General features: G+C 50.1%; 1 protein-coding gene across 26 annotated transcripts in view; it reads right to left on the reverse strand.

Moving 5' to 3' along the window:
• The window catches only part of LOC128902255 (transcription factor 4-like), a 237,109-nt gene that overhangs the window by 42,548 nt on the left and 166,662 nt on the right, over positions 1-27,899 (reverse strand). For 2 of the 26 annotated variants that reach the window (XM_054184880.1, XM_054184875.1), the window contains exon 1: positions 25,571-25,812. The exons of 21 other annotated variants lie outside the window; for them this stretch is intronic. In XM_054184880.1, the coding sequence (XP_054040855.1) occupies positions 25,571-25,639 (69 nt within the window). In that variant the 5' untranslated portion in view covers positions 25,640-25,812. Of the gene's footprint in view, positions 1-22,721; positions 22,871-25,570; positions 25,814-27,899 lie in introns of those variants that run through there. 3 more of the 26 variants (XM_054184876.1, XM_054184874.1, XM_054184878.1) reach the window with 3 other exon arrangements.

A 27,899-nucleotide genomic window follows, 5' to 3' on the forward strand; every position in this document is an offset into this window, starting at 1 on the left:
GGAGACTATTTGGACGGGTAAAATGATGCAATGCAGCTCCGCACCCAACTGGCCAAAGCACCCCACCACAAAGCCACCACCCTGCGCAGGAGGCAGCGGGTGTGATGCCATCGCTCTAGGGGGCAGGGGGGAACTTTCTACTCGTGTGTCAGCATTTAACTGGATTAAAGGTACAAGGGCAAGTATAGGGTCCTGCACCTGGGGAGGAATAACCCCATGCGCCGGTACAGGTCGGGGCTGACCTGCTGGAGAGCAGCTCTGCAGAGAAGACCTGGGAGTCCTGGTGGGCAACAAGTTGCCCATGAGGCAGCGATGTGCCCTAGTGGCCAAGAAGGCCAGTGGTCTCCCAGGGGGCATTAAAAAGAGCGTGGCCAGCAGGTGGAGGGAGGTCATCCTCCCCCTCTGCTCTGCCCTGGGGAGGCCACAGCTGGAGCACTGGGTCCAGTTCTGGGCTCCCCACTTCCAGAAGGACAGGGAACTGCTGGAGAGAGTCCAGCCGAGGGCTACAGAGAGGATCAAGGGACTGGAGCAGCTCTCTGCTGAGGAAAGGCTGAGAGCCCTGGGGCTGGTCAGCCTGGAGAAGAGCAGACTGAGAGGGGATCCCATCAATGCTCAGCAATAGCTAAAGGGCGGGTGACAAGAGGATGGGGCCAGACTCTTCTCAGTGGTGCCCGGTGACAGGACAAGGGGCAACGGGCACAAACTGGAACACGGGAAGTTCCATCTGAACATGAGGAACAACTTCTTTCCTTTGAGGGTGGCAGAGCCCTGGAAGAGGCTGCCCAGAGAGGCGGTGGAGTCTCCTTCTCTGGAGAAATTTCAAACCAACCTGGATGCGTTCCTGTGCCACCTGGCTCTGGGTGACCCTGCTCTGGCAGGGAGCTGGACTAGATGATCTCCAGAGGTCGCTTCCAACCCCTGCCAGTCTGGGATTCTGGGAAGTACCTAACCAGGAAGAGCCAAACCCTGCTGCCTGCCTGCAAGGTGGCGGGCAGGGCTGGTCCTGGCCCCGCAGGGGTATGAAGCCCTTGGGTGTACCGTCCCAGCCTCCGCCGTGATGGTGAGGGACCGGGGGGGCCCACGACCCCAGAACGGTCCCTGCACGCATCGGTCAGGGCAGGCACCAACTGCAACGGCCCAAAGTGTCACCTGCTCTAATATTGCCACCTTCAGCATCACTGTTTTCTGATCACCTCTCCCTTCAGGATGCTGCGCCATGCAGAAAGCAAGCTGGCGTGGGACATTTGGGATGGTTTCCACCTGGGGCGAAAGTCCCTCTTGACCTCAGCCCCTCTGCCCTTGCAAGGAGAAGTGCTGTGACTCAGCTACGGGAAGGGAGGTCAGGATGATCCTGGGAGAACAGGGGAGACGGGATGAAGGAGAGCTGTGGGAGGCATTGGTCAGCCCAAACCCCTGCACTCCGGTCAGGGAGAAGGTAAGGAGACACCCCCTTCTCACACACCCCTTCCCAACCGACGGCAATTCCTCCATTCTGCTATATCGTGAGATGTTCAACAGCTCGGGGCCTTTCGTTCAGCGCACGCCGCTGCCTGGCAGGGGTTTTTCTCTTTGGGCTGCCCCCATGGAGCAGGGAGGGTCTCCTGGGAAGGATGGCGCCCGTGCGTGTGCCCGTGCCACCCACTGGTGACAGCCATTGCCCCTCTACCAAGGGGCGACCACGTCTTGCTCCCAGTAGACCCTAACTGTCCCCTTCTTGTTGTGCTTGAAGTTACCAGGCTCGCAGAGAAGTTTGACGCACGTTTTGGTGAAAAACCAGCCCAAACCAGTTACTTTTAACTTGTGCGGTGCAAAGGTCAGGTCACTGGACAGGTATCCCACAAAGCACCCTGAAGGCCGGGGAGGTTTCCCAAGGGATACGTGACCACCTAGTGACCTCATCAGTGAGGAAATAATTCCAGTGCATCCCAACCACCATGCGCAACCTGGGGAAAATGAGATGGGCCCTGGCCTGGGAAGAGATGAAGAAATCCCCTCCCGTGTCCCCTGTCATCACTCCTGCTATTCCAGAGGTGACCAGCACCTCTCCCCCGGCGCCCCAGGAGAGGGACGGTCCTCCCACCGTGCAGTCCAGCCCTCCTGCTCACGATACATGTTCATCTCACCCTCGGTTTTTCCTCAATTCCTGCAGCCATCCGGCCTAACTGCCTTCAGACGGGACTCCCGCTCAACCAAAACTATGCCCGGAAAGGGCCCTCTCCCACCGACGGAAATTTGGCTTTGCACCTCAGCTTTCTGCAGTACCTGGGTTATAAAGGTCTAACAGCTCCCCGTACGCGCTGTAAAGAAAATGAGTATGGATTTTACACCTCTCGCTGAGTTTTTTCCTAATGTATGAGTTTGCTTCGCTTCGTTGCGTGTTGTCTAACACAACCCCAAAGCTGCGGGGTCGGGGTCTCCAAGGCGGGTGCCAGCGTTGCCCACCACGCTGACGGGGCTCCATTGGGCCATGGCAAGAGGTGATGCGCCAGGACAAGGTGGCAATTCCAAGCGGGTCACACGCCTCCAGGGATTTTTCTTTAAATTTCTTCATGGTTGTGCAAAGATGCCGAAGGAAGGCTTTGGCACAATCCAGCAAAGCTCTCCTCGAGTGGGAGGTGGAGCAGGGAAGGAGAGCAAAGCATCGGGAGGAGCAGGGGAGGGCGGACGGAGGCTAGCGGGCATGAAGGGACGGGAAAAATAGCCAAAATAAATGCCAGCTTACCAAGTGTCATGTAACTGGGTGTAACTCTTCCTCGCTAAAGGCAGAGACTTGATTTATTCTTCTGGTGGTTTTACAGCCCAGTTTTCACACAGTGAAAGCCACTGGGCTGAAGCAAATTAACTCATTTTGCTGTGACAGGCTCAGTCGCAGGAAGAATTTGAGGAGATATAAAGTAGCTTTTTAAAAAATCCTGTATTTTCCTGAAGAAGTGTCACTCTTCCAACATAAATATTCATTATTTTCAGATTTTTGATCGCAGTGGGATTCTCATGTTATCACGACATTAGCTGAGAGCACGGGGGGAAATCCCTCTCCTGTTAAAATGTGCAAAAGTCTCCAGATTTGTTTCCCTCTGTGCTATCAGGACCGCAGCATTTTCGACAGGCAATAAAGAGAGCGTAGGAGACGATTAACTGGATGAGCAATATTCTGACTGGCCCCTGTCCTCTTGTCATTCTTCCACCAAAAAAACGTTTAAAAAAGCAAGAAGTGTATTATTTAATCACATCAATAATCTGTCCAGAAATGCTTGCCAGATAATTTTACACGGAAGGAATTGCCCCGATAACCCCATTTAAACAGAGACATAAATTATCAGGAGTAAGTGCTGATAAAGAAAACAACCCAATAACTTGATCCAGAATAGCGAAAGTAAAACGGGTTAAATTTACAGCACCGGTAAAACCGGTAATATGCTGTCTGCAAAAAGGCAAAAGAGAGTAAACCGCAGATGTGTACAAGTGACTTTCTGATTTGACAGAAAATATATTATAGATTTAAGGATGTTAATATTCTTAAAAGAGAGCCTGAATTTAGAAAATCACTCTGACTCATGCTGGGAGGTTTGAAGAGATGATGAATAATGATCTGGGAAAAACACGCCATTCTGTAATATGACATGATGAAAAAATTATCACATTGTTGCCATTTTTGGGAGCTTGCCTGTAAGTTCCAAACACCTTTTCTTCTACAATTCTTACGGAAAGCTCGCTGTCCTGGGAACACATTTCCAACATCTTTCGTTTTTCGGTGTTTAAGAGCCTCGGTTAGCAGAGCTGCCGAGATCCCTGGATGCTCGCGGGCTGGATGGACCACGGCACCATGCTCAAGCCTTGGGGATCCAGAGTCCACCGAACAAAGGATAAACAGCCTTGAAAACACCTATTAATGAGTGATATTAGCTATTGAGTGAACCGGAGGTGTGCTGCTTGGTGGTGGCAGGGGCTGGGTGAGGGATGCGGCCACCCCTCGCCGGCCGGGAGGTCTGTGCTTGGCCGAGTACCGGGAGCTGCCTCCAGCACGGAGGCTCGGTGGGACAGGCCACCTCCCCGACCCACCGCGCTCCCTCCACGGGGCTGGCTGGGGCCACGGCTGCAGGTGCTCGGAAACCCAGCCCGAGCAAGGAGACGTGAGATTGCCTTTCCCCCTTCCACCTTGGCTCTTCTCCTCGCCTCCCTCCGCCTCTCCTCCGCTCCCAGGCGCCGGCTATACCGTTGCCAGAAGTTTTCCATTTTTCCTCTCAAATTGAAACGTGTCTCTATTTTCCTGCTCGCGAGATGCTCTGCGCAAGGCAGGTGGGACGGGAGGGCATCCCTCCAGCGCGACGGCGTGCAATGGGGCTCGGCAACCCCAGCCTTCCCACGCAAAGTGAAATTAGGAAAAATCTATTACCTGGCACGCACGGCACGAGCGTAAAGCACAGGCTGTAAAACACAACCGTGATTGAGAGCAGCGTATTTCCATATCCAGAGCAACCCACTTAAATAGGTACCTGCTATAAGGAAACATTTGCGAAGAGAATAAACCCATCAATCAGCAGCCCAGAGACTTTAAAATACATGGCGAAACTCCTTTAAAATTAAGATCTCAAAGAGAACATTTATTAAATTATAAGTGCATTACCAAATGGCCAAGTGTAGCGGCTATCAGGGCTGTCAGGGGGAATAAACCTCCTCGCTGGAACAAGCTGCTCTGCATTAGCAGACGTCAGCTGCAAACAGAGGGGGAAAAACTCTTTTAAGCGGGTACCTGCCGGAGCGGCCGGCGCTGGCTGCAGGAGCTGCTGCCCCTTCCGCCCACCTCCGCCTCGCTGGGACGCGGGGGCTTGGGCTAACCGGACGGAACACAGGCGAGCCGCGGGCCGAACGCTGCTATTTGCACTCTCGGTATTCCAAATTCCTTGGTCCCAACCTGGTTTGCACAAGCCGGGCTGCTGGGTGCCTCGGCAGCCCGGGAATGCCCGGCTGCACCGGGATGGACACGAGACCCCTGGGAAGCAGCAGGGACCCCAGCCAGAGCACGCAGAGGGAAACGCTCTCACTAGTAACACTAAAAAAAACTATTTTTTCTTTTTAAAATTTAAATAAAATCACTATTTCTTCCTTTACAACCACTGGAGGGACACACTCGGCTACTGTCCTCACTCCTCCCAGCTCTGCCATCAGACCAGCGACAGCTCTGCCAGGCTAGGGATGAATTTCCCCAGCTTTTAGTTAAAAAAAAAAAATTAATTAAAATAAAATAAAATTCTGTACTTTAATACGTGCGAGGAGCAGCCCCCCCCACCCCCCCGCTTTCCGTGGGCTGACCTGCTCCAGGTTTCCAGCAGAAGGGCACTTTTCAAACCGCAGGTCCCTAATTTCGGCCACATGTTGCTGCGGGCGTGGGGGGGGGGGAGAGGAAGAGGAGCGGGCGCGGGGGCTGATGAAAAGCGCAGCCCCGCCAGTGAAGCACATTACCAGCCCGGCCTGCAAGGGGCCGGAAGGAAAACCCACCCACCTCACCCTGCGTTTATTCTATCAACCTGCAATCGCAGCAATCAAAACCAGATGTCGGCTCTTCCAGATCTTTCTCACAGGACAAACACGCGAAGGGCCTCGGGCCTGGCGTTGCCATCAAATGGTAATTGAGACCATATGAGCCCCGACACAGAAAAGCACATGCAAACCACCCCCCGGCCCCGTGAGAGGTATGAAATTGCAGGTCCCGCTGAGCCGTTAAGTGCACGGTGCACCGTGAAAAACAAGTGTACGTCGCCGGGGTAAGCACCTGCGCGGCAGGGCCCGCGGGGGTCAGGGCGAAGCGGGGGGTTAGTGCCGCGGAAAGGACGCCAGCGCAGGTGTGAGACCAGTCACACCCCCCCACACCCCCCGCCCCCATCGCCTTGGCATCACTTCTCTGCCACATCCTTTTATTGGAGCCGGTTTTCCCGCACGCACTGTGTCGTGCAGCGAGAACACAGTCACAGCATGGCAGGGGTGGGAAGGGACCTCTGGAGATCATCTAGTCCAACTCCCTGCCAGAGCAGGGTCACCCAGAGCAGGTGGCACAGGAACGCGTCCAGGCAGGTGTTGAATGTCTCCAGAGAAGGAGACTCCACCACCTCTCTGGGCAGCCTCTTCCAGGGCTCTGCCACCCTCAAAGGAAAGAAGTTGTTCCTCATGTTCAGATGGAACTTCCCGTGTTCCAGATTGTGCCCGTTGCCCCTTGTCCTGTCACTGGGCACCACTGAGAAGAGTCTGGCCCCATCCTCTTGTCACCCGCCCTTTAGCTATTGCTGAGCATTGATGGGATCCCCTCTCAGTCTGCTCTTCTCCAGGCTGACCAGCCCCAGGGCCCTCAGCCTTTCCTCAGCAGAGAGCTGCTCCAGTCCCTTGATCCTCTCTGTAGCCCTCGGCTGGACTCTCTCCAGCAGTTCCCTGTCCTTCTGGAACCGGGGAGCCCAGAACTGGACCCAGTGCTCCAGCTGTGGCCTCCCCAGGGCAGAGTAGAGGGGGAGGATGACCTCCCTCCACCTGCTGGCCACGCTCTTTTTAATGCCCCCTGGGAGACCACTGGCCTTCTCGGCCACCAGCGCACATCGCCCGATGCGGGCTGCAGGCTTTGCAGGAGCTTTAGCCCCAGATCATCTCCTCTCCCGCTGCTCCTGTTTATTAAAAAAAAATCTGAGTGAGACTCCCTGACTGTGACCTCGCACCTTTCCGTGCAGGATGCACCCGGGATGTGGGTCTGGATGTGCTCCCGCACTGGGTCCTGCCAGCACGGGTCTGGGCAGAACATCCCAGTTGCCTCCCGCTGCGGCACGGGCACCGCTTTCCCTCTCCCTTTCACAGATGCCATCGAGTAGGAACTTGCAAAGCCTGACGTCGACTCAAAAGCCACTACAAAGTGCCAGCCTTACAAACCACAGCTCGTTTTGAGGCGAAACGCTGAAATCTGGACCAAACCACCTATTTGCCGCGCACTGGTTGTTCCGCTCCCACCAGGAACCACAGCTCGCACAAGGAGCTGCCCTGCGCTCAGCATGCCCTAAACATTAGCTGCCTTTTTTTTTTTTTTTTTTTTTTCCCTTATCCCACCCTATATGATCCTCTAAGTCCGCAGATCCTGTTCAGTTAAAATGTCTTCCAGATGGGCCTGCTGAATACTGCATCTCGTGAACGCCCAAAGTTAAAAAGGGGTCAACTAAACTAGAGAAAAAAAAAAAAATAAAAATTACAACATTATGTCATCCCTGCGCAGTAATACACACTCGGAAAAGGCAACAATAACAGAAATAGACCCAGAGATTTTCTGTTGGGACCCTGATTTCTTTCTGCCATTTGTCTTTATCCCAGATGACTGGCAAAGCAGCGCGAGAGCAAACGCCACCGCCCCCAGCCGGGTCGGGACACGCAGGTGAATTCTGCTCTAACGTGACAGCGTTTTTCTGGGATCCTGAACAACCAGGAGGCAGAGCTCACCCAAAGGTCCCACCAAAACACAACTGTATCCAGTAGGCATTAGGGAAAGAGAAGGAAGAGCGAGAGGAACAAGAAAAGGAGAACGCCAAAGAGTGGCTAAGGAGATATTGGGAGACGGACACCTACAGCAAGAGGAAGCCCAGGGGGAAAAAAATCCCGAGAGAAGGAAATTTAATAATGAAGTAGCAATGGGCCATAGTGACGGGCACAGCAGAAAAACCTCAATGTTTTTAAGAGTATATTACAGAAGGGACAAAGCAAAAGGGGATGCCCAGGATCCCCAGCACCACCAGCCGCGAGACCAGCCGAGGCAGGCAGGATCAGAGAGCAGTGTCCGACACACAACCTTCGTCCCAGCCGAGTGACATCAGCTGGGCATGGCTTTGCCATCTGGGTTTTTTTCTTTCTTTCCTTTTTTTAGAGCCACCAGGTCACAGGGATGTGAGCACAGGCGGGATCAGCCTCCGCCAGGGGACGGGAGCAGGGGAGGCTTCGGGAACCGAGACGTGCCCTTCAGGCTTGAGCACAACTCTGGTCATGCCTCTCCAAGACACGAGCCTGCTGTCACCAGCCCCCGTCACCAGCCCTGCTGGCATTTGGAGCATGCTCGGCTGAAGGGATGGAAAGACACGCCAGCACAGAAGATGCAACAGAGGGTGTGGAAAAATGAGAAAATTATAGATTTTGGAGACGCTGACACCATGAAAGCCGATGAGGAGCTGGCGACTCAAGAGTCAGCTAACTTACCCAATTTGGGTGAGACCAACACCCAGCCCTGATGGTGACACCGGGTAGACTGGTCTCACTGTGGCGGGGCACAGGGAAGGACCCCAAGGACGTAGAGGGCAACGGAGAGGAGCAGGAGACACGTTCAGGAGAAGCAAGAGAGCAAAACCAAGAGGGAGCGGGCAGGAAGAAGGGACAAAGAGCCAGGGTTGTGACCAGAGAGATGGGACAAAAATAAAGAAATTAAGCCAACATCCTGCAGTTCCCAGGATTTCAGCGGTCACAAGACGCTGAGCAAGGCAGAACCAGACCTCCAAACAGCAATAAAGAGGCAGCAGAGGAAAAAGAGTGGGAAAGGAGAAATAAAAGTGATGATGAAAAGAACAAAGGTGCCACTTGGCCGAGTTCCAGGGGCAGTTCCCATACGTGAATTCTAATTCACATTTCATGTAAGATAGCATGTTTTTATGCATTTTGGGCTTTTTTTTAGTAAAGGAGTTCCCAGAAGGAGACAGAGAAAAGGAAAAGGATTATTTCATGCATTTTCCTTCTTTCACGATCTGCTTTCTAACTTCCTTTTCTCCACTGCATTTATCGAGAACCATTTTGTGTTGGTTTTCTTTTTTTTTTTAATTTTCTATGCTCTGTTTACAAATACACGCAGAGACAGTGAATGCATCAGACATCTGCCCGTATTTTCCTCTCAAATCTCTCCGCAAGAAAAGAGCCTTAATTTTGCAATCTTCCAGTGTTTCTGGTCATTATCTACCTAGCACAGTGGGATCAAATGATTTAAAGCATATACAATCATTAATTAGACCTTATCTGTTTGCCGAAAGTCCTGACGCGAGCTCCTGCTGGTGGTGGGTTGGAGACCCAGCGATGAACCCTCGTGGTGGGTATCAATCGGCAGAGCTGATCACAGGGAAAGAGGGGACCGAACTGGGCACACTGGGAGAGACTGGGACAATCCAAAGGAAACCGTGTTTCACCGGCGAGTACCAGGGATGGAAATACCCCCATTGAGGACTGAGGCTGGTGGAGCATCCCCAGGAAACTGGCTACGAATTCTTCTACTCTGGCTAGGACACCAAGCCTGCCATCAAGGACCCTGCTCCCCGGCTCCAGCCCAGCCCTGGGCTAGCAAAGAACCACAGAATAGAACTGTTTAAGTTGGAAAAGACCTTTAAGAACATTGAGTCCAACCATAAACCCAGCACTGCGAAGTCCACCACTAAACCGCGTCCCTCAGCACCACGTCTGCACCCTCTCTACAGAGAGCTGGGTGCGTGCTCCCTCAGCAGCCAGGATTTTGGCTGTTGAACTGGGGAACTGCGGGATAACTGGGTGCTCAGCCAGCTCCAGTGGGAATGAAGGTTTCAGTGAAGAGCAGAAAGGAGCCCAGACCACGTTCCAGCTTCCAGCAGTTTGATTTTTTTTGGTGGGGCCCGATCGGAACCCAGCGCCTCAGCCCCACCTGAGTGACGAAGGAGGAGCTGTGCCCTCCGCGGAAATGGCTTCATCCCCAGGGATCGGCGGGAGGGGGGGGACACACAGCGGTTTCAGGTGCCGAGACACAATAAAAACAATGAGGAAAGAAAATGTTTGCTTTTTATGTCAGCAGAGATGTCAGTACCCATTAATAAATCTATCTGCTAAATCTACTCTTATTCATGTGGGACATCACCAAGTTAAAGTAAAATAAATTATCTTTAATTAAATGGAATTGTCGTCTTCCTCCTGCTATCATCCCCAATTATTACATCCTAATCAGCCCTTTTGGGAGAAGGCATGAGGGAAGGCTGAAAGGCACATTTACTATAAACAATTTCTCTCTCTGTCAAGAGATGGAAATTTTATTTTAATTATTGTTTAGGACTATGATTTTCACCCAGTTTCTGATGAAAGGGATTAAAAGTTGAAAATGCCATCATTCAAAGAAAGAAAGAAATCTGTTCATGTCATCGCCGCAGAGCAATTTCCTCCTAGTCCCTCCTACAATTAAAGCCCAGAGCAAGGCAGAAGCAGTTAGGAAATATGCAAGTCATTTGTTGAAACTTCTTCATTATGATTTCCAGCGGGAGATTTACGTTATAGAATATTTTTGACCCAAAAGAGGAGGAGGAGACCCAAATGCATGAAGCTGGATGGGAAGGGGATGTTTGGAGGCCAGCTCCAAGCCAGGACCCGGCCGGGCTACAAAGATCTACGCTCTGCCCGTGTCCCCTCAGCAGTACGAGGCTTAAATAAACACATCGGAAGTCTGAACTCCTGAAATCTCATTTTTTTGGGGATGGATCGCGCTGGGAAAAGCAGCCTGCAAGCTTTCTGCTGCCCGGGCAGCGCTTGCCTACGCTGGGGCGAGGTTTTGAGCAAAGCTGATTAATATCGAGAGTATCAGGGCTGTGCGAACCTGCCCGATTTAAACGCGACCATGGGAAATTCAGATGGTCGAGACGCAGATTTGGGCTGGGGCGAGTCTGACTCAAACTCAAACTCTGTCATGTGAAGATGGGCGGGTTCAAATGGGAAGGGGGTGGGGGGGGGGAAGAAAAGAATAAATTAATACTGCCATTAAAGCTCCACCGGTTCAGAGCCCGAGCTGCGCGCAGCTGTATTTGAGAAGTTTAGTTTGCTAGTGTTTAAAAAGCACTTTGAATGAAGGGTACTCTCGGGGTCTGATTTTCAAACACGCTCCGAGTTGTGTTTTCCCCATTACCATGACTGCATGTAAATGAAGCACTTGTGCCCGCGACTCCGCCGTAATCCTTTGTACACAGCCGGGCTATGCAATCACCGTAATTGTGCCCACAAATTAGGCACACAAAACAGCCCAGGCACAGCCTGCCGAATCGAGTCCCACGAGCGTGAATAGTGTCACATACTCAAACACGCCAAAATCCGGGGCTGCCACTCAAAGCTCCCTGGGCTCCAGGTGACTCGGCCAGCCCCAGGGGCAGGCGGGGGGAGCCGGCCAGGACATCGCTAGGAAACCCTCCCCAGCAACCCCAAAACTTCCCAAAGAAAAGAAAAGAAAAAAAATCAAACACCCCCCCCCCCCCATATAGTTTTCTTTCAGAGTTTAGCTAAATCATATTCGTAAGGCATTATAAAAAATATGAACGCTATCATTTAGATAACTGCATTTAAAGGAAAGCTAATGATAAACATATATATTTTGAAAATCTCAGCCTGCTTCATCTGTCTTATAAAGAGAGCCCTGCCGATCAAAATCTCGACGCTGTTTTAACACGGACTTTATTCCCTGTCAGCACTGATAGCCGTGTCCTGGCTCCATTTAGCTTTAAACAAAGCTGGGCATTTAACAATGACTTTTCACAAAGCTTTTAGCAATGACTGAGCATTTTCATCTTTGTCTTTGGTTCAAGCTCACTGCTGAAATGACTAACTATTAGGTAAACAATGAAAATATAACCAAAAAATGTTTTTAGAGGACACATTCTGCCCATCAGCTGAACTGTGCCCTTCCTGAGCGTAACTGTTCGCTTACCAGAAACCTTCTAAGATGTCATTCTTAAAATAACACCTCAAGCAAAATTTACATCAAGGCTTTTTCTGAAGTTACTGCTGCTCGACATCACCCCGAGTTAAAGCTGCACTTCCCTAATTAAGCCCAAGGCCCTGCACGGGTTTTAAAACCCGTTCCAATTCTGGTTTCGCTTGCTTGTCGACTGCAGAGTCCCCAAACACCCCCCCAACAACTGCTGCCCAATTAGGAAACAAGACAGATTTCAGATAACGACGAAATTATTCACCGGAGAGAAAATACAGATTACGACGAGAAATGGAACAAGGAGGAACCACCGAATCCTGATTAATTAATGCAACTTTAAAAAAAAAAAAAAAAAAAAAAAAAAGCACTTTTCAGGGTGTAGCACTGTTTTCATTTAACGCCGCTTTGAATTGCCGCCTACAGAAGTTAAAAAAAAAAAAAAAGGAAAAGAAAGAAACCACAGCTATACAAGCCTGCTGACTTCTTATAAAAGAACCAGTTTTAAACTTGTTTACACTACTGATTCCAAATGAATTCAAGATGGTGGCTAGTTAAAGAAAGGGAGACCATGCCAAGGATTTTGATCAAAGAACTTCAATTCAACAATGTTCAGTTTTATTGACCACTAATTAAGCTACATTAGTCAAAGAAAAGTCTATATCACTTCTGAGTAATGAAGAAAAGAATTCCTTTAACCCTGTCCTGGCCCTCCTGCAGCCAGCCTGCAGAAAAGCAGCTTCTCAAGTATCAGCCTTGGAAGAACTTCCAGTATTAATACGCCAAAAAAATGTTTTAAAGAGGAAAAAAAGTGTCGGAGGAGGGCGAGCTTTCCCAGCTCGCATTCCTTCTTCCGCGGGGTGATCTGGCTGCCAGGCAGAGGCAGTTCCGTCCAGCGGGGAACGAGTGACCTGGGGGGGGGCAGAAAATCCCGAGAGCTCCCGGTGCTTGGCACGGGAGAGGGGAGAGACATACGTGTGTGCGTGTGGATGTTTCTATACAGAATAAATTCGGACTAACGACAGAAAACTCTACGGAAAGGTCCCCCAGGAGCAGAAGAGCCTCCCGAGCGTCTCCGGTGACCTGCAGGGATGCTGTGGTCCTTCCTCGCCGCGCCAACGCCGTCGACTCGCGCAGGACTCTGGTTCAAGGATGCCAAAGGAAACCTGCGCCTAATGAAAAGCGGGCTGCAGAATTAGGCTCTGAAACGCATTAGGGAATGAAATATTGTTTTTCAATTTAGTGTTTATGTCTTTTAAAAGTCTGCAGGAGCAGATAAATTAAAGGAACCCGAGAGAGGCCGAGATGAGCTTGCTCAGAGCAGGAAGGTTAGCCACGGAAATGCGGAGCGATGGCGCAGGGACGGGCGAGCAGGTTTTAAGAAAGGCTGAAAAGTTCCGAATAGTCCCGTTTTGCAGTTCAGGAGAGCAGTTTGCAGGACGCAGCGAGCAGCACCACGGCTTCGCAGCTCCAGAGCGCCGCAGCATTCTTTGATGAGGGCTACACTCGGGGCCTTAACTTGCATTATATTTTATCCTAATGATTTTTGGCAACAAACTACTGCATTTCATAGAATAGCATTTAATGAGCACCATATCTTTTTTTAACATTCTGCCAAACGCTCATTAAAATGCACTTGTTTTTGCAACGCAATAGCCAGCTATATGAAACCAAAATATTAATGCAAATTGGCATTTCTAAGTTTAAAGCGGTATTTGCATAACAGGAACCAAACGTGGTGCAAGCTGAAAGAGAGCACACAATACAAATGCCTCTTAACACCATAATTATTGCACGGAAAAAATGATGGTTTGTGCACACCATCACGAGCTCCGGGATAAAACATTTGCCGGTTTGCGACACCGTTATCTCCCGATGCCCAGTCTCACCGCGGAAAAGAGTGTCTGAAAAGATGCTGCGCTCGCTGGGGCTGATAAACGAGATAGGTACAAAACATGATTTTAAAACACACGAGCGCATTTACACAAATATGACCATCCTAACTCAAAATTACAAGAGGCGGTTGAACACACGGCTGCCAGGAGCACTGAAAGATTAGCTTGTTAGTTGAGAGCCACAGGCCAAGCCAAAGGTATTCCTATTCTAATAAAGCAGTCATTAGCCGCAGTAATCAGTATCTCAAAGTAAATACGGTTATGAACCAGACTTCGTACCCCGACACAGCAATATTTCAAAAAACGTGTCTCTGCCACAAAGTGGAAAGGAGCTGCTCAGAAAACCCATTACTCCCTATCTATTAGCAAATGGGCGTCATCAGACCGAAGGACATCTCCGTGGTGGCATCAGCACCGGAATAAAGCTGTGGAGCTTCTCTTGGGGTGTCACCTGCTTTGCTCAAGCACGAAGAGGAGTGGGCAAGGCCTGGGACCCGCAGTCGTTGTGGGGGTACAACCCTTAGCTCTGCTTTAAAACAACGCTGGGCAATGCCATACGTGCTTCTCCAGAGCTCTCAGGAAGAATACAAGTAACTCAAGAACTTATCTCATGGATCAGCTGTAAAACTATGTCTTTACACTGCCACTGGAATACCTTGTGTGCCTCTCCAGGAAAAGGAGAGGTGCTCAGGAGTCCTCCCGCTCTTGTTCCCGGGACCTGCAGCCCCCAGCACACCGAGGCAGGGCTTTTCCAGGACGTGGGACCGAGTTTAAGGGTTAAACTCCCCCTGACCACGGCCGTAGAGGCCACACTCCAGCACAGCTAGCCCTGGAACACCTCCTGCCATTCGTCCCTCTCCGCCAACAGCTTCCATCGCCACCCAGGGCAGCGCTGCAGCCCATCACCAGCATCTCCAGACCGCTCACGGTTACTTCTGCGGCCAAGGGAACCAAATCATTCCAACCGTTCTAAAGGAAGAGGTAAAGGCAGAGAGTTTCAAAACTTCTGACCCGGAAGCGCTCCCACCCGCATGCTGGTAACTGCAAAGACAGCAACACGCCAAGCTCTGTATTTACAGCCCCCCCTCGTCTTTTTCTGCAAGGGAGAGCCCTGGCATCTCCTCCAGCTGGGAGTTCTAGTATGCCCAGATTTAAGCACATGAATATTTCCAGCGAAGCCACTGCACGCGTGTACGTGCTTACGGGAATCTGGTGGACGGCTCACTGGAGACTAAAACAACAGCAACTTCAAGAAAATCCCTTTTTCTGCAAATGACAGCTTGACAGAAGCACCCAAAACCTTATAAAATTGCACTGGGTGAGCAGGACAGCAGGCTGGACATCACAGATAGACATCACGATGTTACAAACAGTGCGAGCCCATAGTCACATACATAATATTTAAGCAACAATTAAAAGCGATTCAGAAACGCAGCCAACTGAGTCAGCAGCCCAGTTGCCACCGTCTACTCTTTCTGCACGAAACTTTCTGAACTTCCCCAAAATGTTTTTCATCACACTTGTGCTTTGAAAGCATTTACGATCTGCTTTTAAATGAAAAACGTGAACGCTGCGGCGGTGCTGGACCCAGGCTAAGACTGGCAGGGACGGCATTCCCGCATCCCGGCCGGTTCCCTGGGGCACGCACCAGCTATTCCCCCCCAGACTGAGGAGTTTGTCCCATGAAACTAAAAATGCTGCGATTTCCTCTCAGATCAAAGACAGAGCTACGGGACACAAAAAGGACGGTTGAACATGGCGTGATTTTATTTATTGGAAATTCCCCCCCCCTCCCCAGCACAGTAAAAGTTGCTATGAAAAATAGTTAGGGCTATAAATAAGACACTAAGACACTGAAAGCAAATTACCATCCTATGAGTTAATAGCATACCAAATTGAAGACCTCAGTCGAGATCTTTTGAAGATCTACAACTGCGACCTCAAAATTGTGGCAGATCTCTGCGTGCAACCGGAGCGGCCCAGCTTATTCTGTATTCCGACTTCCACAGATCTGTGTGTGTGGCTCAGGCAGCGAGGGGGATTATCAGAAACAGGCTTCTGCCAGAAGTGATCAGTACAGAGCTGTCTATACATGTGTAATTTTATTTTCCCCTACAAGGTGCCCTCTCTTGGCTTTGGCAGAATCAACAGCCCTTCCTCACCAGCCAGATGTGCGCTGGCACGGCGCTCGAGCTTCGTTAACCAGGGGAGACGGTGCTCCCCGGGAATGGGGGGGGCAGGATATTTATTCCTTCTCGACGCTGGAGCAGACTATTATCCTACGCTTCCTGAAACCGTACTGAACACGAATTCTCCGTAGGCACTGAACACTGGCTCTTCTAATCAGAAGTGACCCCCCCCCCCGCCCCTTCCCCATACATCTGCCAGTGGTGCGAGAAAGGGCAGGCTGGGGAGGAAAAAAAATATAATTTAAAATAAAAATAATTAAAAAAAAAATATCATCCCAACGGATGGCGGCTATCGTCCACTGGGAGCTGGGGCTGAACAGGGGACCGCTCACCTTGCAACCAATCTCTGCCTGAAGCAGATTAGCCCGAAAAGCATTGTATTCCAATGAAGCACCAAAACCAACACGCGTTTAACTTCTGGAATGGTGAACAGTATGTAAAATGCTAATTTAGGAAGTCAAAAAAAAAACCCCTCAACAACTTCCACACCAGTTGTTGTTGTTGTTTTCCTGATAAAAATAGCGACTGGTAAGTTTTATCCTGGAGATGGCTTTTATTTACGAGTCAGAGGTCTCCAACAGTGGGAAAGAAAAAGTGACGTTCTATGTAGTGACTAAATTTGCCCGGGAGCACCCACCCGGGCAGCGGCTCCCACAGCCCCCAAACCACCCCGCACGCTCTGCGAGGGCTCCTGGCCTCCTCACCCAGGCTCCTCATCCATTAGGCGACTGCTGGGAAGCGGGATTACTCTCCGGAAGCGCTGCCTATCACCTTCTGTCACCGTCTGTAAGTTTTCAGTGCTACCCCATCTCTTTTTCAGGTGTTAATAGGAAAACCAGGTTTGCATCCTGGCAGCTGCCACCCCCAAGCCTGGCAGCTGTCCCCATTCCCAAACCACACTGGGGATGGCAGCGAAGATGCCTGATCCCTCCGCGTCCCTCCTTTTGCCGGCCCAACTTCCCGCAGGACCAGCACCAGGAGCACACGGACATCTAACGGGCTCCGGTGCCAATCGCAGACGCCAGGGATTTACCTTCTGCAATAGGCACGGAAAAGGTTTGTAACGGCAAGAAATACATTTGGGTTTCTGGTTACACCCCCCTCCCTCCCCTGTGCCACAGCTGAAGAGCATTTTTTAATTCTGGAAATAGCGTTAATTTGGAAAAACCTCGAGTCCGACAGCCACAGCATGACTGGGGATGTATTTCTGCAAGCCTTTCGCCGCGAAGCCGGAGGGGATGTAAGAGAGACGCAATACGTATCAGGTGTTCGGAAATCGTAGGAATTCAAACGCTTCTCTAACTCCAAATGGGTAATTGTCTCCGCACCTCAACCGACGGCCACCGCAAAGCCACTGACAGCTTCCTCACTGCTGCGGCTGCTCTTCTCTTCCACCCGTCTCACGTGGGGGCAGAGCCACATCTAAAAGCAGCCGGACTATTCCTTTATTCCCATTCCCAACGATCGAATTCAAGACTGTAAGAAGCAGAGTGTGCAGTAACAAAGATTTAGCTAAAATGCAGGAAAGACGAGGAACATCGGGTCAGCCCCGGGAAGCGCGGCGGGAAGCCCACGGCAGGGACCAGCACCGAGCATCCCTCGGTGCGGCGCAGGGACCACGGGGGCGGGGGGGGCACAGCACTGTGCTGCCAACTGTAGAGAAGTCGCACTTGGTGGAGATTGTATTGAAGCAGGTTTAGCCTTACCCAGCTGGGATTCGCGCCTAGATTAATGCTTTTTGCCAATGATAATACAAACCCATATAATATAAAGGGTTATAACATACAGGGATGCAGAGACCCTGCTGCCGGGGTCATACAGCAGGTATCAGCGCGTACTACCTCTCCCTCTATGTGCATATTATTTTCTAAGCTGCGGAAGATTTCTGAAAGAAGGAGCATAAAAGCAAAGCGGCGCTTCAGAGACGTGCGCGGTCCCCGTCACCCCACAGAGAGGGGGCCCGAGGACGCGGCCCTGTCCCCACGCCGCTCCCCAGCCACCGCCACGGCAGGTGCGGCAATAATAACATGCCGGGAAATCAACTTTTTCCCTCCGATTCCCCAGTTTAGCTTCATAATGCCATTAGGAACGTAAACATTTCTGCAATTGATATTTAAAAGTCAATAAAATAATGGGGCGCAGAACTTATCCTTTTTAATTTTTTAAGTAATACATTTGATTATTTTAATCACGTCAGTACTTAACTGAATGGGTTTAAATATGCATGTTACATCAATTTGGTTTGTTTTATTCATTAGAAAGCCATTGAGTAATTCAGCATTATTCTTTTTTTTTTTTTATTTTTCCTAAAAAAAAAAAGGGGGGTCGCCAGATAGGCTGCACAAGACCTTTTCCATGAGGTTGTCCTTGAGGGATGAGTTATTTGTGCCCTGTGTCTTCCAGGAGGTACGACTGCTGCTATCGTGGATTTCAGGGGAAAAAAAAAGAAAAGAAAAAAAAAAGAAATCCAACGTATAGGGCTAATAACAGAATTTAATAACAATGATTCAACCAGATGCTGGATAAACTCCTTTCCCTGCAATTACGAAAGGCCACGGGGTGAGCAAAGAGCTATTTTTACAGCGGCGAGGTTTGGTTTTCGCCGCGGCCGTCCCCTTTGTCAGGGCTGGGGCTGGCGCGCACCCACCGCTGCTCTGCAGCTCCAGAGGTGAAAAAGCCAAGTCGAACCTTGGCCGGGATTGTCTCCGGCCCCTATTTCATGCGCGGGTGGGTGACAATGGCAGCAGCTGCCCCACAACCTTCCCCGCGCGGCCCCTCCAATTACCGGACGGCATCGCCGGGGAGCCACGGCCAGCGCTGCCGCGTCCCGGCGCCCTTGAACCCCGGCGGCACCCAGCTCCCTCCCTCCCTCTCCGGGGGCTGCAGACCCCTCTGCTGCTCTTCAGCTGCTTTTCATTACAAAAAAAGGGCTTAAAGAACAATTTGATCTTGTGCACATGAGTTCTCACACCAGCCCCACTCCTGTGCAGACACCTAATAAAGCTCTGCAGGTGGATGAAATTTCCTCTGCTCAAACTTTGGGGGGTGTTGCCTTTTTTTTTCTTTTTTTTTTTTTCTCTTTTTTTTTTAAAGTATTATTAATTTCATAGGCAAAACCAACGTCCTTACAGAGGAAAGAATTCAAAGCTCAAGTGCCACATCGCCCGCAGCAAACTGCGGAGTGTGTTTGTCTGCAGGCGAGGTTAAAACGGAGCTGGGAGGTTTGTGCCGGATTTCACGTGGGCACCTCTGCCTGGGAAAAAGCTGGGAGCATCCCGAGGTGACGCTGTGCCGTAGGAAACCAGATACCCCACAGCACAAAGGGACGGGAGCCTCGAGAGCAAAGGTCTGATTCTGCTCCTCCTGCGGCCAACTCCCAACTTTAAAAGTCCCTTTGACGTACAGGAGGTAACCTTGTAATAATACTTTCTCAGGAAAAACAAAAAAACAACAACAAGAAAAAAAACAACAAGAAAAAACCAACAACAACAAGAAAAAACCAACAACAAGAAAAAAAAACCCAACAACAAGAAAAAAAACCAACATACCACCCCCTAAAAAAATATAAAAAAAAAGAAAAAAACCCAAAAACCTTACAAACGAAGACACATAAATTCAGTAAGTTGAGAAAAGCAAGACCTGCCCTGAATTTGGGGGGGTGGGGAGGGGGGGAGAAACATATTCCAGTGGAATCTATACTTTTGGATTTTTGGATTAATTTTTTGGGGATCAGTGACACTGACTGGCCAGGCCGGAACAAAGGTAGAGGCTAAACCCTGTGTGACACCTACGGGGAACCGGGCAACGACTGGGAAGGCCGTCGCCCCACCGCACCCGGAGAGACCCACGGAAAGTTTTTAATGCGCCTGAGAATTTGTCCCCCGTCCGGAGGAAGAGAAGGGAGGGAGAGCTCGTTGCTGACGTAACGATCGCAGCCCGCCGCCGGAGCAGACCTTTTGATTCACCAAACAATAATAAATACAAACACTTTTGATATGAAAACAGCGGGTATGCACTGGCCGGTGTTAGTTAAAACTAGCTTCTTCCTCTACATAACGTTATTTTCAGCAGAAAATATGCCGATTTTTATTACTGAGCGTTGGCAATGACATATTGAAAGTTCTGCGTGGCCCTGGAATTTTGAAAAGATGATTTTAAGCTCCTTTCCGTTTGGAAAAACACCTGCAGAGTTAAAAGATGCCCTCGCAGGCTGCGGGAGGGAGGAGGGCGGCAGCACCAGGAACCAGCAGCAGATAGGCACTGATCAGCTCCACAAAAAACTAACTTCCCTTTCTTTTTTTAAAAAAAAAAAAGAAAAAAAAAAAAGTGAAGGCAAAGCAATAGAAAGGAAGGGCGGGCAGTTCAGCGCAGGTAGGGTGTGCCTGGACCAGTTCCCCCTGTCCTTCACCGGCCCCGCGTGCCCTGCGGGCACCTCTCCCACCACCCCGCCAGGCTGCACAACTCCACAGGCCGCTCTAACGCAGCACCACCACCACCACCATACGATAACAATAATAATAACAAAAAAAAAAGCTCCGCTAGCAACACAGTATCATAAACTCGGAAAAAGCAACTGGGCGACGCAGGCTAAAAAATTCACTTTTCAAACTAAATTCCCGCTGCAAGAGAACCAAATCCCACGTCTCCAAAGTGCCACGGCAATTTTACAGTAAACCAAGTATAATGCAAACCAGATTTATACTGAAACAGGAAACAAACAATTCTTCTGCACAATTTCCTGTAGATCAATTGGAAAGGTATTTAAAGACTGCACCAGCCATTAGATCTTTTGTTAATCCCCCCCCCCGGCCCTGCCCACAAAAAAGCAGCTCATAATATACGCCATTAGAAGATGTCAACACTCAAACATCATTTTCCACATCTACCGTCAAATCTTTAACCAAATAAAATAAATTTCTATTTATAATTTCTTTTTGAGGAAAAAAAAAAAAAAGAAAAAAAAAAAGCAAAACCAAAAAACCCCACCACTGCAATAATTTCCAAACCGGCCCAGCCGGAGAGGTGAACTTCCCTCTGATCAGCACATGCAAAGCATATTTAAAACTAAGATTCAACCTAACATCCTGCCAGGACGCTGAGCTTTAACAATTCCTACAATATCTCAGCAAAACGCAGCTTTGCAAACGGGAGGCCGCTTCTCTTTCCCTCACGTCGAACAGAGAAAGCGACGGGACCTGCCAAGTGTAAATTTTAATGGGATGGGAAGTTCTCCTGCTCCTTAAAAACAAGCGCTACGGTTATTTCTGCTACCTCAAAGATGCAGAACAAACGCCCTCCGCCTCCCTTCCCTTTCCTCCAGAACGTAAAACACAAACCCACTGATTGTGTCAAAACGCGCGTGTATATATAACTATATACATAGTTTCACGTGTTTGTATATATATATATGCATATAATTTACACAGTTTGGGTTTGTTGTTGTCGGCAGGGAGCCTACCAGATTACATTCATTGATGACAGAAACAAACGTCCAGCCCTTCCATAAAGCCCCCAAATATTGGAAAAGTCTGGCGGGGCTTTTGGCTTCTGCCGGGCGCTGAGCAGAGCCCGGGTTTCTCCGGACGTTCTATCTATGCCTCGCATCCGCGCACATATGGATTTCTAATCAGGAAGCCCCAGCGACCCCTCTGTGGATGCAATTTGATGAGGGAGCTGTAAATTCAGCGTTACTTTCTTACAAAATCCCACCCTCCCCGCGAACCCCTTCGGAAATAAAGTATCTTGTAACTTTGCCTAATAAATTTTTATTTTTTTTTCCTCCCAGTGCTCCCAGTATTCCCAGCGAAGCACCGCCTGACGCTGCTTTAATGGAAGCAGATCCCCCCCCCCCCCCCAGCAGCATGGAGCTGCCCGAGGCCGCTCCGGCCCCGGGGATGCGGGGACCGAGGCGAGGGGCGGGGGGGTGAGGGGGTGTTCCGGGGGGGTCCCGCGTCTCCTCGGTGGGGTTTCTCCCTCCTCCCGCTGCCGAAGACAACTTTCCCCGCGCGCCGCCAGCCCCGTGCCATTCACAACTCCGCACTTGTCATTATTACGCGTTGGTACATGGAATTATTGCACTCTTTGGCCTGGCCTATTAGCAGGAACGATACCAGGGAGCATTCATCTTCAGCTCGGAACTTTATGGAGTTGAAAAGCTTTATAATAAGAACAGCAGACAGCATGTAAACAGGGAAAACTCATTAGCATTTACTTTTTTGTGATTTGATGACTTGACAAATAACTATTTCAAAACAACTAGTTTGAGAGATGGGTTGAAGCTTGTTAGGATAAAGCAAAAAGAGCAATTACAATAATTATAGGTTTCCCTATATGATTTAACACATGCGCGTGGTGGGAGCTGATGATGTGATCTTAAGATACCATTAAAAGAAAATTTTGCCACTTTTGTTTTTCATTTCCATTTGCAATAATTCCCTCTTTATAGTTCCCTGCATTTAAATATATCGTCTATGACCAAATAATACTTTATTAAAATCTCAGTGAGATGCACTAGCAAATAAGCAATTCTGAAAATCGAATTTAGACAGCCATCCCGCATCCCTCCCCTCCCAGGTAACGTGCACATCCGAAAATATCGCACGCGTCGCGGGCAACGAGAAGCCAGGCTCAGGGAAAAAATGGCTCTGCTTGTTCCACTGCTTCCAACGTCATCAAAGTGTTAATTTAGTTAATCACGGATACGATATAATAGTGCACATTTCTAACTCCTTGGCTAAAACGCCTTTTCTATAATATTTTAGGAGAAAAAAAGTGCATCGGGAGCCCGACACGTATCTCATCCCATCAGTGTCATCACCAAACACCACCTTATCTTTCCAGTTTATTATTTGACGCCGGCAGGTTTGCTATTCTTTCAACATTTTCTACAACAAATACCCTCTTATCGCGAGAGACGTGAAGGAAAAGGTTTCTTACCGAGGCCCATCAGTAAATAGTTAAAGGCAAAAAGTGCTCTCCCCCAGAGCGAGCTCTCCTAAAACAGCCCTGCGAGCCGGGGAGGGGGGGGGCGGAATACAGCAAATCGCAGAAAACGTGTTCTGCAAATCTCGCCTTTCTGGCAGTTGAATTTTTTTCCAGCCATTTTTGTGACTTCTGTACCCAACCGCGCTCCTCTTCCCACAGCAACTGCGATTCAGAGGGCTTTGGAATCATTTTGCCTTCCCCCCCCCCCTTCTTCTTTTGTTTATTCCCAGGGAAGACCTGCTTCCGCTGCCTGCTCGCAGTTCAGAGAGTTCAAACTGAATTTAAACAAGTAATTGAGTTGTCACTGGGAAAAAAAAAAAAGGGGGGGGGGGGGAAGGGGGAAAAAAAAGTGGGGGGGGAAAAAATGGGGGGGGAAAAAAGAGGAAGAAAAAAAGGGGGGGAAGAAGCAGGGTGGAAGGAGAGGAAAGGAGGGGGAAGGGGGGGGGAAGTGGGAGAAAAAAGGGGGGAAAGTGGGGGAAGAAAGAGGGGGCGAAGAAGAAGGGGGGAAGAAAAAGGGGGGGGAGAAAAAGGAGGGGGAGAAAAAAAAGGAAGAAGGAAGAATTCAAAACTCTTGTCTTTCCTGCCCAAGGGAAGTTGGGGGAGAAGGAAGGCGCAGCCCTGCTCTGCCCCGACAACTGGGTGACCCCCCCCCTGCGCGGCGGGTCCCCGCGCGGCGGCGTGGGGGACAATTACTGCCTGGCATCCCCGAGCTCCGCACGATGCCTGGCACCGCATCAAGAGCCGCACAATGCGGAACCGCAGCCAGAACAATGCCGGCTCTGGAAAACACAAAAAATCGCCTTGGCAAGTGGACGCAGGGATACTTTTATCCGCATCCCCCCCCGCCCTTTCCCAAAGGTTGGGGGGCTGCATCACCCCCAGCCCCACGGGCAGGGGTCTGTCCCCCCCGGCGGCGCGGGCACCCTCGCCTCCCTCTTTGTGTCCCCGCCGAGGCCAGGCCGGCTTCGCACCGACACCTTCCACCGGCGCCTGGAAACGCATCTCCCGGGACAGAGCCAGCCCGGTTTCTACCTTCTGGAAAACACAAAGAATTGGGGAAAAAAGGGGCCCGGCAGGCGAGGGGGGTTTATGAGCGTTATGATGTCGCAGTCGGCATTTTTCCGGGAGGACGACAGGACGGTCTCACCGTCCCCAGCCGCGGTGGCACAGAGCGTAGGGCCGCTCACCAGGCAGGCCGGGAATTTCACTTTACGTTTAATTATTTGGAAAAAAAAAAAACCAAACATATATACACACACAAACAGAATAATTGGGAAAAAAACCCCCCAACAAATAGAACCCCCCTCACCTCCATGTGACTTATCAAACACTCCGTCTCGCCCCCCCACCCCTGCCAGAAAAATGCCAATAATGATGAAAGTTGGTGTAAGTGTTGGAAATTGTTTAGCGCGGGCCTGACGCTGTGCATCGCTGCCTCCCGCTCGCGGGCGGCTGTCGCCGGGATTTTATTACTTACTGAGGATGAATAGCAGCGCTTCGGAACTTTTGTCTTTTAAAAGCTACCGAGGCTGCCGGCCCTGCCATGCATGGGAATGTCAGGTAGACTTTAGGTGTAGCCTTAACAGCTCTGGAATAGGAATCATTTCTTTAAAATGAAGAAAAAAAAAAAAATAGAAGCGAAAAAAAGAAGCACCCCACAATAAATTTATATATATTTTTTTTTCTTTTTAAAAATTTTAAATGTCAACTGTTTTTCCTGTGCAAATACCCTTAGTTTCTACCCGCGGGCTGTGTCCTGCCTTACCGCAACGCGTTCTTTGCAAAAATATTCAAAACAAAAGCCGAGGCCCACAACTCTCGCCAATAAGCATATTTTAAAAAAAAAAAAAAAAAAAAAAAAGTCAGTTATTCAAACAGATGTTCATTCATGAGAGTGCCTTTCCCCCCCGACAGGCTGCGGGCTGGCTGGAGGATCGGCTCCCCGGCCCACATGCCTCCACAGCCCCCCGTGCGCCCCATCCCCGCGCACCCCCACCCCCCCCCCCCCGGCTCCGCCGCCCCGACTGGGATGGGATGAAGGATGGAAAGTTGAAAGAAGGCAGAAGCCGAGCGGTTTGCGCTCCCCCCACGCGCTGCCCTCCCTTCCCACCACTGCCCAATTTTATTTTCCTCTCCCTTCAGCAACAGTTCCCTCCTTACCTCGCCCTTCCCCCTTCCCCCCCCCCCCCAAATATTTTAAAATATACTGAAATACTTTTCTTTCTCAAGACCCAGCCAGAGAAAAAAAAAATAAACCTCCAGATGGCAAGTATAAACCTTCTGCTGGGGTTATGCACAAAATACCAGACACTTTTTTTTTTACTTTTTTTTTTTACTTTTTTTTTCTTCTTCTTAAATAAAGCGTTTCTGTTGGAAAGGGGAGGGGGGGGGGGAAGTAAAAAAATAAAAAGGCCCGAAGTGAGCCGGCACAGCCAAGTCCCCGCAATGCGGGTGCGAATGGGGCTTTTGGGGCATTTTCCCTTTTTTTTTTTTACGCCTACTTTTGGACCCGCACCCGCGCAGCTCCCCCCCCCCTTCCCCGCCCTTTATTCTTCTTATTTTTTTTGCTTTGCGCTATTTTGACTTCACCCCAAACTTTTAAACCCTCCTAGCGCCCCCCCCCCCCAAAAAAAAAAAAAAAAAAAGAAACCAAACTACACTAAAAGCCCCCCAAACGCGCCTTCGGCGGCCGAAGCGGCGGCCGCCCGCGGGCCCGCGCGGCGCGGAGGATGCTCGTCCCCGTCGCCACCACCGCCGCCCAACTCGCCCAAATTACACCTTTAATTGCCGCGCCCGCTTACCGCTTTCCCGTTATAGTAGTACATGAGGGAGTTGCCGCCCATGCCGGGGATGGTGTATGCGCAGTACATGGTCCCGCCGCCGTCCCCCTCCGCGCCCGCGCTCCCAACTTTTTTATTTCAAACTCGGCTTCTTCCCTTTTTTCACAACAATTCCTCCACTCGCATCTTCCCATATGGCCGGGCCAGGCGCGCTCGATATGCAAAGCAGGGCGAGACCATTCGCCGCGCGGGGGCGGAGGCTGCGCTCCCCCCCCGCGCCATCACCCACCCCCCCCCACCACCCCCCACCCCCCCCCGCGCCCGCGCACCGCCCCGCGCGCCCGCGCACCGCCCCGCGCACCGCCCGCGGAGCCGGGCCCATTACCGAGCGGAATACAAATGCGCTTAATTGCCTCCCCCTCTCCCTCCTTTTTTTTTTTTAATTCTTTTTTGTCTTTTTTTTTTTTCCCTTTTTTTCCCCCCTCTTTTTTTTTTTTTTTTTTTGTTTTAATTTGATTAAAAAGCGAGTGGCAGGAAGGGAATCGTCTGATGCACATCTAATAACTCCGCCATCTGTCCGTGCTGCTGGCGCGCTCCCAGCATTGTGCGCAGCTGCCGCGCCCGCGCAGCCCCGCGCAAACCACCCCTTCCCCCCCGCCTCACCACCTCCCCCGTTAATTTTAATTTTTTTTTTTAAAAATTATTTTGTAAGTTTTAAATAATAAACAGCGCGGCCCCGTCCCGCTGCTGACAAGCATCGCCCCGCACACAACCGGGCGGGGGGGGGGGGCGGGGAGGGAAGGGGGGGATACAGCCCCCCCCCGCCGGGACTGACTCCAGCCTGCCAAATTCAGAGCATCACAGGAAAGGAGGGCCCCTGGGAATTGATCCCAAATGAAACTAAATCATTTGCATATGCCGAAGCAAATGCCATCCGAGCATCCAGCCAGTCTGCGGGCTCAACTTTAATAATTCAAAGCCCCTATTTCCTCGCTCCCCGGCGCGGCCGGCATCCATCGCCCGCAAAAAGCGCGGGGAACGCCATCCCCAGCCCACCCCGCAAAGTTGCCTTTTCCCCCGCTTTCCACCCGGATGGCCGTGCGTGGCCGTGGACGCGAGAGGAAGGGGAAAAACCGGGAAAGAAGGAGCAGAGGTTTATCTAACTCACTTGTTCTGCATTTATTCGGGAGGTCCCCGGAGGTTTGGGTAAACAGTACTTGAATTATAATCACACATTTCATTCAAATTTCATGCTTTGAGGATTTTTTCCTCATTAGAACAGTTAGTTGTCAATCTGACAAGATCACATTTGTAACCTTTAAACCACCCTCAGCGTAGAATACATAAGGCCAAAAATCCCAACGACGGCAGGTCAATGGGCGACAAAACGCTCCACCAGAAAGGCAGGAAAAAGGCTCCTCGGACCCAGGGCTCGGCACAGACCGGCAGAGCCTTCACTGCACCAGTAAATCCACTTTATAAAACCAGCTTCCTACCACTGTGGATATTAATGCTCCAGAGGTGAAAAACAACAAAGTGCTTTGATCATTTATTTAGAAAAAAAACCCCCGAACTGGTGTTTTCAATACACCCCTAGAAATACTAGAAATAAAGCCCCTTCTCCCCAAACCCCCCCCCCCGGCCTTTGCAAACTGCAAAGCAGAGTTTTTTCTCTCCTAATAAAAGCTGGAGTTTCACAGCTCCACACAAAGTTCTACAACGAGCATTGCATTTTAGTGCAAATTTTACCACAGAATTAGGTTGGATGGACCTTTAACTTGTCTAACTTCATCGCTTTCCTGCCACGGAAGCGACCCCCGCAGAACAAGCTTTTTCTGACTGGCACCGGCTAATTCGAAAAATTTCCCGTGTCGATGTCTACGGATCATGGAAACGGCGAGAGCCCCGCGACTCTGCAAGGCAGCCCTTGAATCGTGACCAATGTGTCACGAAAATGACTGCAGATGATTTGGGTTTGTTTTTTTGCAACCTCGGCGCGGGGAACGGTCCAACTTAATTTGGATCCTGTCATATTAGTGCTTTCATTCGCCTGAATGGGAGAATTTCAGTATAAATATATTGTACACAACAGGATAAGAAGTTAATGCGGTTTGCAGGGAGTAAGCCCATAACTATAACATAATTCTCAACACATGACAATAAAAATTAATTACTTTAACATATCATATTTGCGTTCGACACATACATTGAGATAACTTTAATATATTTTCCTGCCTCGCTCGGGAACTTGTGATTGTCCCGGATATTTGATCCTTTTTTCTTTTTTCAGAAATAGAAATGTGTATCTTACATAAATTCCATAATATTAATAAACAGCCAGGAATACTAT

Source organism: Rissa tridactyla, chromosome Z, assembly GCF_028500815.1.
Source record: "Rissa tridactyla isolate bRisTri1 chromosome Z, bRisTri1.patW.cur.20221130, whole genome shotgun sequence".
NCBI classification, from domain to species: Eukaryota; Metazoa; Chordata; class Aves; order Charadriiformes; family Laridae; genus Rissa; species Rissa tridactyla.